This window comes from Macaca fascicularis, chromosome 1 (assembly GCF_037993035.2).
Source record: "Macaca fascicularis isolate 582-1 chromosome 1, T2T-MFA8v1.1".
In the NCBI taxonomy this organism is placed as follows: Eukaryota; Metazoa; Chordata; class Mammalia; order Primates; family Cercopithecidae; genus Macaca; species Macaca fascicularis.
The window spans coordinates 85,548,354-85,562,271 of NC_088375.1; the positions used below are offsets into that span (position 1 = coordinate 85,548,354).

Consider the following 13,918-nt stretch of genomic DNA (forward strand, 5'->3'; position numbering starts at 1 on the left):
AGATGCAGACTTGGTATTTGGAGCATTGTTTTCGCTCCATGATGTGTTTAAAAATTATTTTTAAATTGGCAAAATTATATATATACATATATACATAATGATATATGTATATATAAAATTATATATGTATATATGTAATTATAATTACATATATACACATAATTATAATTACATATATACACATAATTATATATATACATATAACACATGATGTTTGAAATGCTTGATTCTAGCTAATTAAAAACGCTTTACCTCAATGGTTATTTTTATTGTGAGAATGCTCAACACTGTCTTGGCACTTTAAAAAAAAATACAATATATTCTCAATAACTGTAGTCACTCTGCACTACAATAGGTCTCTTGAACTAATTCCTCCTAGCTTAACAGGCATTGTTTATCATTTAACAGATAATTCTCTAAGCCCCTTTCTCCTAAAACTTCAGCATCTCTTAACCTTCTTTCTAGTCTCTAATGAGATCAACTTGTTTAGATTCCACATGAGTGAGACTGTGAGGTATTCATCTTTCTGTGTTCTGCTCCATTGGTCTATTTATCTGTTTTTAATGCCAGTATTGGACTGTTTTAGTTACTGTAGCTTTCAGTATATTCAACTGTCAAGTAGTACAATGCTTCTAGCTTTCAGAATCTTTTGCTCTACTATATGAATTTTAGGTTTTTTTGTTTTTGTGAAAAATTCTATTGATATTTTATAGACATTATGTTAAATACATACATCATTTTGTGTAACATAGACTTTTTAGCAATATTAATTTGGCCAATTATGAATAAGGGATAACTTTTCATTTATTTGTGTTTAATTGTATACCTCAATTTTCTTTAGCTTTTAATATAGAGATCTTTAACATTTTTGAATAATTTTATTGGGAAGTAAACTTTTTGTAACTATTACAGGTGTCAATTGTTTTCTTTATTTCTTTTTCAGATAGTTTGTTGTTAGTATATAGAAATGCTACTCACTCTTATATCTTGATTTTGTATCCTGCAACTTTAGTGAATTTATTCTAAGTGTTTTTAAAGTTTTCTATTCATAAGACTATGATATCTGCAAACAGGGACAATTATTTTCTTTCTTTCCAATTTGGCTGACTTTGGTTTTGTTCTCTAATTGCTCTGGCTTGGAAATTCAGTAGCATGTTAAATAAGAGTGATGAAATTAGGTATCTTTGCCTTACTATCGATCTACTGTCTTTGCCTCTTTAAAAAAAGGCTTACAACTTTTGAAGGTTTATCATGATGTCAGATATCCATTTGTCATATATGGCCTTTATTGGCTTGAGGTATATATGTTCTATATGTAATTTCTTTTGAGATTTTGTCATAAAGTAATGTTGAATTTTCTAAAATTCTTTTTCTGCATTCACTTAAAAGTTATAATTGGTTCTGAGATCCTTCATCTTTGTCAGAATCTAGGAGGATGCATCTATACCTAGAGGAGGACACGAAGGCATCATATGTTACATTCTCGTGACATATAATGTCTACTGCTGATAATGTCTACTGTGAGTTTCTAGACTCCCCAAATGAAATTGAGGCCCAGAAACTCTCAACTGCTTTGTTCATTGAATAATGCCAAGTGTCTGGAAATGTGACTGTTCAGATTAGATGCTTAATGTGTGTGTGTTGACTAAATAAATCTCAACCAGAACCGTCTCAGATATTTTATTAAACGTGGGACCTTTTATTTTTTTTTTTTTTACCAGCAGGGGACCCCTGTTTTGCCTATGTCAAGAACAAAGACTAGGCAAAAGAAATGTCAAACCGCATTTACAAATGCAAAAATGGACTTGCTTTTGATATGGTTTTCCCAACAATAAGGGACATGAGTCATTGGGGCATGTTACAGAGAGTTTCAGTAAAATTCAGAAAAAAATAATAAATATGAACAGCCACAGCATGTGCAGAAGGCTTTTTATGGAGCCAGGCATGGTTGACCTGCTTTCCATGTCTCAAGACATTAGTCCCTACAAGAACCCTATGAAGTTTATCTTCTTTTCGCCCATTTTCAGAAAAGAAAAGTTCAGCTCAGAGAGCTGCAGGAACATTGGGGACATCTCCAAGACACAGCCAATAGGTGGCAGTCATCAGTGTGTCTTGGAAGGGACAAACATTGAGCTTCTGAACAGCTACTCCAGGAACTATGGTGCTGTGGTGAAGTCCTGGTTAGGAGCCTAGGAAAATGGTGAAGGAAAAGATGGTCCCAGCCTGCAAAGCTGAAGTCAGGAACTCCACCAACGTCTCCCTTCTCCCTAGCCTGGTGGTCCACATCATGCAGATTTACTCTAGATTCAGCTTAGACTCATTTTTATACTACGCAGGGGACAAGGAGGGAACTACAGTCACTAATAGGAGCATGAGCCTCAGGTGTTTTGGGGATTGAAATTCAGACCAGGAAATTCCAGTACGTCAGTGCATGTGGAGGGCATGAGTATTTATAGAGAAGGTTCTAGGCTTCCAAAGTAAAACTGGATGTGGAGGTTGGGGATTGATTCAAACATTAATACTTTCAAGACATTTTTATGGTATTTGTCAGCTGTGGAGCAACAGCACACATCTGTATTAATAGCCTGTATTAAGAGACTACTGTGAATCCTGAAAAACATACTCATTGTAGAGATGAGAAAACACAGGCTTTTGCACATCAAATGGCTACTCAAAGCATGTGGTTCAGAATTGAGAACGTGCAGAGTGAGAGTGGTATGAATTTTCTTGTAAGCTACCTGAAGTTCTGTTTGCTGTCATGTGGAGGAAAAGAGCCTTGGAGAAGTTTTATTTTTTTCTTTGTTTGGAAAGAATACATAGAGCAAGACGATTTACAATAACCCTTTTGACCTAACGCATCTACTTGTTTTCTTTAAGGGGAGTCTTAAGAAACAGCTACAGCAGTTTCTCACCTGGCAAAGAGAAAAAGGCTGGGAAACTGCAGGGCCAATAATGGAAGCAGATGACGCAGGGAAGAGAAACCCCAAATAAATATTAAATAACTGAAAGGTGACTCAAACTTATCTGTTAAACAACTGGAAATGCAAGGAATTACATGAATTTCTTTGTCACACAGACACCAGATTGGCAAAAAATTAAGTCTTAACATTCAAGGGAGGCTGGATGTAGGGAACCAGTGATATTGAGAGACGGCTGGGGACATTATACTTGCCACAGCCCTTTTGGAAAGTAATCTGGCTATACCTATTAAAGTTTTACCCATGCATATTCTTTCACCAGGTTACCCCTTTCTGCAGGTGATTACTATATATTATGGGCTGAATTGCATTTTCTCCCAAAAATGTATGTGTTCACATGTTTTAATAGCCAGTGCCTCAGAATGGGAGTATATTTGGACATATGATTTTTATATAGGTAATTAAGGTTAAGTGAGTTTATTGGAGTGAGCCCTAATCCAATATGACTGGGGTCTTTGTAAGAAGTGATGGTAAAGGTACAGAAACAGAGGATCCTGTGAACACAGCAATGGAAGACAGCCATCTACAAGTCAAGGAAAATGGCCTCAGAAAAAACACCCCAGCCAAAGCTTGACGTCAGACTCCTAGCCTCCAGAATTGTGAGAAAAAAAATCTGTTATTAAAGCCTTGAGTTTGTGATGCTGTGTTATGACAGCGTAGCAAACCGTTACAGTCTGTTAGGACACATACAAAATGTTTCCTGCAGCACGACTGAAGTGGAAATAAAATTTCTTCATGCCAGGTTCCACCAGCATTGAAAGGCTGAGCCACTGTGGGAAACAGCTTTATGAAATAACATAAAGACATGATATCAAGACATGTAAGGGCAGAGCTCCTGCCCTGATGGGACTGTAGGCATGAGTTCTCTGAGATGACACATTGCAGAGAAATGCATAAGATACCTTAACCTTTTTGGGTTAACCCCCAGCTCCCCTTTTGTAAACACTTCCCTCATAAAAGTACTGGTGTGTAAGGTATAGAGAAGGTCTGGCAGGGCAGTGGAGCTGCCTGCTATAAGAGATACCTGGGTGCAGTTATTTAATAAAAACAGCAACATGCAAAGATACTCATGGCCTAGTGTGAAGTAAAAGCAACAGAAAAATGTCTTCTCTGATATTCCTATAAGTATGTGAACAGGGATTTGTGCCTAACAATTTGCCATTTAGGATTCATGAAAGCCAGACTCCTTTGGGAAAGAATGGTGAGTTACCCTAGTGGGAAAGCCCTAGGACAGATCCCAGGGTGCCTACATATTCGGGTCTTGGTCCTGGGCCCACTTTTGTCTCTTCTGATCCCTGTCTGCAAAGACCTCTCTGTGCCCACTGCCACCCAAGCCCAGAGCTAGATATGGTTGGTGGCATGGTATACCTGCCCTTCATCCAAAGAGATGGAGTAGTTGGACCCATCAAACAGCTTTTTATTGATCTCCTGCATGGAGCTCTGCAAAGAGAGTGCCTTGCAGCTAGACCAGGGGGCATCAGTGGTTGCCTGGTTGTCATCACAGGGGAACACTTCCATTAAAAGTTCTCCAAAGGTTGAGGCTTCATTGAGCCATGATTACACAGCTGCACTTCAGCCTGCAAGACAAAAGTGAGACCCTATATAAAAAACAAAAGTAATTATCCCTATATCAGGCATAAAAGAGAATTCCCATAGACATTCAGCCAGGGAGGAAACCAGATCACGGTTTGAAGTCTTGGGGTTCACATCCAAGAAGACAAAATTGTTTTTCAACACTCACCTCCCCGTCCTGTCATGCCCTAGGGTATGAACCTGACCAACTCACTAAGGCTTCCAACACTTGATGATCTGCTCCTGTCCAGAAATAGCCTCCTCAGCACTTGCTTTCCCCAACACATGGTGTCAGAAAGACATGTGAGTCTTACTTAATAGGATCACAGGTGAGGCCTCACCTGCATGGGCCTCTCTTGAGATGCCCTTTGTTACCTTTGCATGCCCTCTGCCAAATGGCCAGAGACATCAGTGGTGAGAGTTGAGCCAATTCCTGCATTGTTGAAAAGCGTCCTCACGTCAGGCCTTACTAAATCAAGAGCCTTGGAAAGTCAGGATATAGCAAAAGAACATCTTGCTCTCTTGAGCATTTCCTACTGAGTGAGTTGACTACTGGGGCTGTCTCTAGAATGTAGGTGCCTGGTTACCAGGGTTCTAAGTTATCTTGGGGTCTGTCACTGAGAAAGTAAGGTCACTTCAGGGTTCTATCCCCAAGACCCCTTCCTTCCATAAGACCTACCCAAAGGCCCTACTGGGATACTGATTTCTCATGCTCCCCACCATGTCAACTCCTTGCCTGTACACAGTTATGCAAGCACAGCCTCTCAGTCCCCTACAGAGACTGGACGCAGTCAGGGCCCCAGGTTTGTGGTGACATAGCTGGATCAGAACTACTTTTTTCTAACCAGTTCTGTGAACCTAGAAGTCATTGTGTATTTTGGTGCCTACCCAGCCTCCTAACCTACGCAATGGGGATTATACCAGCATCTTCTAGAAAATGCATCAGATACAAATGAGACAAAACTCATGGCGTAGTGTCACATGAAGATAATGCACAAATTTAGAGATGAATTGCAAGAATGGGTGGGAGGTAGCATGGAATACAACTCAGACCTGGGACCAGCAGTGTAGTTTTGGAAAGTCACTTCTCTGGGCCTCGTTTTTCATTCTGAATTAGTAAGAGGGTAAAATCCAAATATTGCCATCTTCCTACTAATTACACATTCCAGTGACTTTCCATTATATGTAAAATCAGACCCTTGTGCTGCATATCATGTGGTGTGCAGCATCCACAAAAACTCAGAGCACTGTGAGACTAATGAGTTACTTCTGACCAACAGAATTCAACAAAGACAATGGGATATCACTTCTATTTCACCTCAGGCTGGAGACCAGAGTCTGGCATAATTGGGCTTTGGTGAGGGCTCTCAAGTTGTAGGCTGGAGACTTAAGGTTGTACACTTACCTGGCAAAGAGAGTAAGAGAGAGCTCTTTAAGAAGTATTTCATAAAGCCAGTAAATCCAATTATGTGGGCTTCAGCCTTAGAATATAATTGCCTCCCATTCCCTCAGCTTTAAGATGTCAAAATATGAATTAGACAGTTATAACATGACTAAGCCTGAGCATATTTTATGTATATAAAGCTATTAACATTTTTTGTGAACTACAACATATCTTTTGCCAATTTTTCTATTTTGTAGATATCTTTTTCTAGTTAATAATCTTGTGATTATTATTTAATCCAGGGTCCCATTATCCTCTAGGCAACTGCTCTCTCCTGGGAGGGTGTGCCTGGTCAGGTTTGCCTCAGCTTTTGTAGCTCCCTTATCCTGTATGCCATTTGGCTGTGGTTTTCTTCTTCAATCCAATCCTATCTATATTTCATGTTTTAATGATTTTTCCTGACTTCTAGTTCAGTGAGGATACATCTTGTATTTCAGAGTGAGTGATTCTTTCTAAGAATTTGTGGTAAAGAAAGATTGCCACAGATGACCTGTCAGCCATCTTAAATCAGAAGATCAGAAATTATCTGTTGTATATTACACTATTAAGTCAGATACTTCTGAAATGGTAAATGCTTCTCTTTGGCAAGAGAGAACACAGGAATATTGGAGGATTTGCCTCATTAATGTATACTCATCTTGGCATAATTGTGCTAGACTGATTATTAAGCTAAAGAGGGTAAACAAAAAAGGGAGCCCCAAAAGGTAAAAAGTCTATCTTCAAATTTATCACTGACAGTATTATCTAATGGAATTTTACTAAAGGCCCCATCCTGGCTTTTGAGCTGCATTAATCTATTGTGCCTGGATACTATTTACATATTCATATCTGAGTCATTTTTTATAAAAGTTGTGAAAGTTCTGTAGTCACCGTTCACTAATGAATCCTCTGAGAACTAAACTGTTATTTAACAAGCTTAACTGAGGTAACTGGAATCAAACAGGCCATAAATTACACAGGGCAGCCTTGGCTTGTGGCTTAGGGGAAATATTTTTCTAAGTTTCTTATGCTCAGTGACAGATATGTGCCCTTGCAACTTCTCCTTGAGGAGGCCTTGCTGCAGTTGGACAGGGGATATCCTGCTCATGAACTGCGGGGTTGAAAAGCAACCCTTAATTTCTCCTTTCCCTCGTGCTACTGTAAAGCATCCACGCTCTTTTTTTTTTTTTTTTTTTTTTTTTTTTTTTTTTTTTTTTCTGAGATGGAGTTTTACTCTTTTTGCCCAGGCTGGAGTGCAATGGCAGGATCTTGGCTCGCTCAACCTCTGCCTCCCAGGTTCAAGTGAATCTCTTACCTCAGCCTCCCAAGTAACTGGGATTACAGGCATGCACCACCATGGCCGGTTAATTTTTTGTATTTTTAGTAGAGATGGAGTTTCACCATATTGGTCAGCTGGTCTTGAACTCCAGACCTCAGATGATTCACCCACCTCGGCCTCCTAAAGTGCTGGGATTACAGGCATAAGCCACCATGCCTAGCCTCTCCTCTTTTTTTTTTTAAACAGAGACTCATTTCATCACTCAGGCTGGGGTGCAGTGGAGCGATTTTGGTTCACTGCAGCCTCGACCTCCTGGGCTCAAGCGATCCTCCTTCCTCAGCCCCCCAAGTAGCTGAGACTACAGGTGCAGGCCAGCACTCACTCCCAGCTAATTTTTTGTAGAGACAGGGTTTTGCCATGTTTCCCACGCTGGTCTCAAATTCCTGACCTCAAGCGATCCGCCCGCCTTGGCCTCTCAAAGTGCTAGGATTTCAGTCATGAGACACCACGCCCCACTGAGAACAGAAAAAGATAAAAAAGGTCTACTCTATATCTCAGTCAATGTGTTATTTGATTCTGAGATAATAGCTACTGGGCCTTGCTCTTTCCCCCTGCTGATATATAAATACCTTGGAAAAACTTGGTTCACAGGCTACAGATAAGCCACTACAATTAAAAGTAGAACTGGCATCTACAATTTTGCTGAGAAGACAAGGAGATTGGTGACACCAGCTTCCATTAATCTCCTCTCCATGAACTTTCTCCTGGGAATGTTAATAGCTGTTTTCTCACATAATTAGATAAAGAAAGTAAGCAAGATCAAATATTTCTCAGAACTATGACTTACCAGTTCTTGTTTGAGGGATACTTTAATAACTTGAAGCAGAAAATATACGTTTATTGTATTTAATGTAGTCAGGTTTACTGTCAATTATTTTGGGAAATAAATATACCCCAAACTTATTTATCAGGCTCCTAATGGGTCAGAGAATTTTATATCTTTATTAATGTGATGAAACATATGAACACATTAACCATGAAATGATAGGGAAGAAAAAAGGATATCTAATTTATTGAGAAAAGCTAAGGTATTCAGATTCAAATGGGTGTATTTTTCTTTATCCCACTGCCCTGAGTTTATTGGGAATACAGATTTATGGAACATTTAGATATTTTGAAGAAACTCCCAATTTATTTTTTAAAGTTTCTGTTGCAACTCTTGAAATAGAAACCTCAGGAGATTCAGAACACCAAACGGTAGCTCTAACAGTGTAGATATTTGAGTAAAAGTGTTTTGTATCCCCCAGGAAGAAGTCATATGCCTGAAGTTTTGGGACAATTTTATAGCTACTAAATTGTGAATATATCCATAGGTTTGATAATAGTTTAGCCTGTTGATACCAGTTCTATAATTAACAATTTAATTTCTATAATTAAACATAATTCAACCAAAGTTGAATTAAAACTAGTATCAGGCTTATAAAAGTTCTGCAGATATTACATTTATTAAAATGTGTTTTGATCTGCTTTGGTATTGGAGCTAAAAAAAAATTCCATTAATTCTGGCTAGCAAACATTCAGTCCACGCACATATATGGTCCATCATTGTAAACATAAAATGCCAAGCTGGATAGAGTGTCTTCAGATGTTTTCTGATTCATGGCTGGTCTCTCGTGTTCAAATACATTCATGGTTTTGGCAGAAGAACATTTATTCTGAGTTGGGCATGAGTATATGAACCTGTGGCTTAGTGTCCACATTTGGCATCAAACACTTGACTGTGTTCACAGTTTTAAAAATATGTTCAAAATATAATTTGAATTTTTAATCTACTTTGAGTTAAATTTTTGTATATGGTGAAAGGTAAGGATCTAGTTGTATTCTGCATATTGCCAGGCAGTTATGCCAACACCATTTATTGAATAGAAAGTCCTTTCTTCATTGCTTGTTTTTGACAGCCTTCTTAAAGATCAGATGGTTGTAGGTGTATGGCCTTATTTCCAAGTTTTCTATTCTGTTCTGTTATTTGGATTAAAGATTTAAACGTAAGATTGCAAAATATAAAAATCCTGAAAGAAAACCTAGAAATTATCCTACTCAACATCGACTTTGGCAAGGAATTTAAGACCAAGCCCCCAGAAGCAATTGCAACAAAACCACAAGTTAACAAATGGGACCTGATTAAACTAAAGATTTTCTGCAAAGTGGAAAAAAGAAAAAACACCAACAGAGTAAACAAACAACTTACACAATGGGAAAAAATATTCACAAACCATGCATCCAACAAAGGTCTAATACCCTGAATCTATAAGAAACTTAAGTCAGTAACTAGAGAATGAATAGTGCCATACAAAAGTGAGCAAAAGACATGAACAGACACTTTTCAAAGACGTACAAGTGACCAATGAACATATCAAGAAATACTCATCACAAATCCCCAGAGAAATGCACATTAAAACCACAATGAAATACTATAACACATGCTAGCAAGGCTGCAGATTAAAAAAACTCATACGCTGTTGGTGGGAATGTAAATTAGTTCAGCCACTGTGGAAAGCAGTTTGGAGATTTCTCAAAGAACTTAAAACAGAGTTACCATTTGACCCAGCAATTCCATAATTGGGTATATACCAAAATGAAAATAAATTATACCAATAAGACACATGCACTCATATACTCATCACTGGAGTACTCACAGTTGCAGAGAAGTGAAATCAATCTAGGTGCCCATCAATGCTGGATTGTATTAAGAAAATGTACATTTACACCATGGAATACTATGAAGCTATAAAAAAATTAAATCATGTTCTCAGCAGCAACATATGGCTGCAAGCCATAATCTAAAGCAGATTAACTCTGGAACAGAAAACCAAATACCACGTGTCCTCACTCCGAAGCGGAAGCTAAACGAATTCCTAGGAGAGTAGGAAGAGAGATGGACATGTGTTGAAAGACTACCTGTGGGTGCCATGCTCACTATGTGGGCCCAATACACCCATGTAATAGTCCTACACATGTATCCCCCGATTTAATAAAAGCTGAAATTTTAAAAATCACATTGTACACCACAAGTATATATAATTGTAATTTGGCAATTATACCTTAATCTGAATAAAGAATAAAATGTAATTTCAACCAAACATTTGTAGAACCATTTAAACAAGTAGTTTGGCCTCCATTGTATTGGAATAAAGTGTAAGATTATTATGGTCTCAGGTAGGACCTTTACCAGGCTAGGCTTCAGAGGGCCTCCGTGCTTTGATCAGGTAAATGTCTGCCTGGCTGAGGGCTTTTTACCTCCCAGGAGCTCAGCAGTTTGTCTGCACAGAATTAAATTTAGCTGACACAGAGCAGGTCCTGTGTGTCAGTGGCAGTAGTTCCCCTGGTCAGGAATGATCAGAAAGGTCTCAAGTGGAAGCTGCTCACTGTCCCAAGATTCTACACAGTTCCTATCCAGTAAGGATTGTACACCCTTCACCTAGAACTTTTCTTCTTTTTTTTTTTTTTTTTTTTTTTTTTGAGATGGAGTCTCACTCTGTCACTCAGGCTGGAGTGCAGTGGCAAGATCTCAGCTCACGGCAAGCTCCGCCTCCTGGGTTCAGGCCATTCTCCTGCCTCAGCCTCCTGAGTAGCTGGGCCTACAGGCGCCCACCACCACACCCGGCTAATTTTTTGTATTTTTTAGTAGAGACGGGGTTTCACCGTGGTCTCGATCTCCTGACCTCATGATCCACCCGCCTTGGCCTCCCAAAGTGCTGGGATTACAGGCGTGAGCCACCACGTTCGGCCCACCTAGAACTTCTCTATCCAGCTCTGTGAAAGGCTTCCCTAGTCTTTCAGGTTCCCTGTAGTCAGGATTTTTAAGCCCCCATTCAACCCCTATTTACTGCCTCAGGGTCTCTGTGCTTATACTCTGGTTTTAATAATTATGTTCAACTTTAAAATAACTTCTGGAACTGGGAGGGCAACACAAAATCAGACCACCAGGAATCCTTCTTATTCCCATTTGTGTGTTCCTTCTTGTGAGGCTTTTTATTTTTTTTTATGTGCGGCATTTTCATATTTGTAGATGTCTCAGGTTTACTGGGCTTGGGAGGTTCCATTTGTTAGGAAAGTTATGGCAATGAGTGGATCACTTTTTTTTTCTTAAGACAGGATCTCTGTTGCTCTGACTGGAGTGCAGTGGTGCCATCATAGTTCACTGGAGCCTCAAATTCCTGGGCTAAAGCAATTCTCTTGCCTTAGGCTCCCAGCTAGCTGGTACTGCAGGCACATTCCACCATGCTCTATAAATTAAAGAAAAAAAAATTGTAGAGATAGGACCTTGCCATGTTGCCCATGCTAAAATCAATTTTTCTAATGTTCTGAATTAAGGGTTTATAAGTCTGTCAGGGCGTCCTTCCGTATTTGCCATTCTGCCCTATTTGCAATTCTAGAGAAAAAAAACAGACATTTTCGTCAGACTTACCCATGCACATATTGGTGTGACGGACCAATAGGGCTGAATTTTTTTTTCATGCCCAGTGTAGTATGAATATTGTGACTGTCTTTTATCCTATACAATCATTGTTTGCCAGTCTGCGTAAGGGATTCTTCATTCTCCATCCAACACTTGCAGGTGATGTTCCCTGAGCTTCCAGCCATAAATCTTTTCCCTTCATATTTGATATTCTTTCTCAGGGTTACCGCATCTATTTCTATACTTCTGCAGATTATTCCCAACCACCTTTAGCTATGACTCCGGAGTCACAATACGACTCCAATCTACCTTTTCAAAGTTATTCCACCAAACTTTTTACATTTCTTACGAACTGGTCAAATTCAATGTTCTTGGCTCTCCCTATGCCTCCATAAAGGTGAATTTGATGCAAGGCCCTTATTTCCAAGGAGCTTATCACTTAATGAAAAAATGTTAAAAGCATATCCTGTTTTTAAATGTAAAACAATAGGACATGTGGTTCCAGGAGTCCAAAAGAGCTGCCTGCAGAGGAAAATCAGAGAACATTCACGCAGGAGGTGGTCTTGAAGGATGGGTAAGATTCAGAAATGCAGTGATGCAGAGAAATGCATTCCATGCAGAGCAAAATGCAAAGGTAGAACAGAGTAAAAAGCGTACAGAGAAGAGAGTGGTTTTGTTTGCCTGACATTGGAAAGGTAGATTGAAAAAAACTCAGGAAGGGCTTTGATGTACAGGCTTAATTTGAATTTTATTCCAGGTAATGTGAATACTTCTATGATTTTAGAACAGAGCAATGACATTATTAGAACCCTGTTCAGCCTGCCACCACCATATGAGATTGGGGAACAATAGCGGGAAGAAAAGGGAGAAATTTCTGAGTTAGGGGAGTGACAGTGGAGATAGAGAGAAAGGATATGAGGTAGAATTTTCAGGGCAGAGAAGATGAAGGGCCCATAATGAGCTTCAGCCTGAGTGATTGGGAGGCTCAGGGTACTATAAACACTATAGAGAAAAGAAAACACGGCCGGGCGCGGTGGCTCAAGCCTGTAATCCCAGCACTTTGGGAGGCCGAGACGGGCGGATCACGAGGTCAGGAGATCGAGACCATCCTGGCTAACACGGTGAAACCCCGTCTCTACTAAAAAAATACAAAAAACTAGCCGGGCGAGGTGGTGGGCGCCTGTAGTCCCAGCTACTCGGGAGGCTGAGGCAGGAGAATGGCGTGAACCCGGGAGGCGGAGCTTGCAGTGAGCTGAGATCCGGCCACTGCACTCCAGCCTGGGCGACAGAGCCAGACTCCGTCTCAAAAAAAAAAAAAAAAAAGAAAACACAGGGGAGCAGGGGGAATAAATTTAGGGCATGTTGGTGCTGATGGGATCTCTGGAAAACCCAGGTGGAGACTCCTACTCACGTCATCGTCTCAACCTCAGTGTTTTGAACTCCAGGTCAGGTCGGTCTGGTTCCCTTCCATACTCCTCTCAGCTAGGAAAAGCCTACTTTGGTGCCCAGGCTTGTGTGACTTGAGGGAGTAAATACTTCAGCAGCTCCCCCTGACCTTCATGCTGTGGGTCAATCTAGGGATGATTATGAGAACCTTGCAGCCTCACTCCAGCTTCTGTGCTCTACCTCACAGGACTGGCTTTTGATTGTCTCCGAAAATTCTTGTCCCCTTTCTGAGGTTCTGACACATACAGTCTCCTGGGACAAAAGCCCCTGCCCCAAGTCTTGTGCTGGGGTCCTAATATCCATGGACAAAACCTAGAGGATGAAAAGTCATCCTTAAAGATAACTGCGGTTTTCTAACTGTTCCATCAGCCTAGGTGACACCTTGTGGCTTCTGATTATTGACCATTTTTAAGCCCAATAGGGTTGGCTCAACTCTTCTTCCTGCAAGGCCCAGTCCCCATGCCTGTATCATCCTCAGAAATGGACCCTGGCCCTCTCTCCACTTGCAGGTGCTACTTCAAGTTCAACACCACACTATGCCAGGAACTCAGAAAGTGTGAGCTGACCAGCAGGTGGTCACACTCCACCTTGCACTTACTTGAGGTTTTTGATGGACGCATCTTGCATCCTGCCTCTTGGGTTTTCAAAAATCCCATAATTTTTCACCTCTGAGCCTACCCTGGTTGTAGATAACCCACCACTGGACACCTGACCTTTTTGCTACACTGGAGGGCTCAAGACTGCTGCTGTTCTTATCTCCT

The 13,918-nt window shown here is 40.2% G+C and overlaps 1 protein-coding gene across 2 annotated transcripts in view; it reads right to left on the minus strand.

Annotated features, from left to right (window-relative positions):
• Window positions 1-1,697: 1,697 nt before the first annotated feature.
• LOC102126932 (zinc finger protein 717-like) overlaps window positions 1,698-13,918 on the minus strand; it is a 102,276-nt gene continuing 90,055 nt past the window's right edge. For both annotated transcript variants that reach the window (XM_074038151.1, XM_065542940.2), the window contains one exon: window positions 1,698-4,555. In XM_074038151.1, coding sequence (XP_073894252.1) covers window positions 4,496-4,555 — 60 coding nt within the window. In that variant the 3' untranslated portion in view covers window positions 1,698-4,495. The remainder of the gene's footprint in view (window positions 4,556-13,918) is intronic.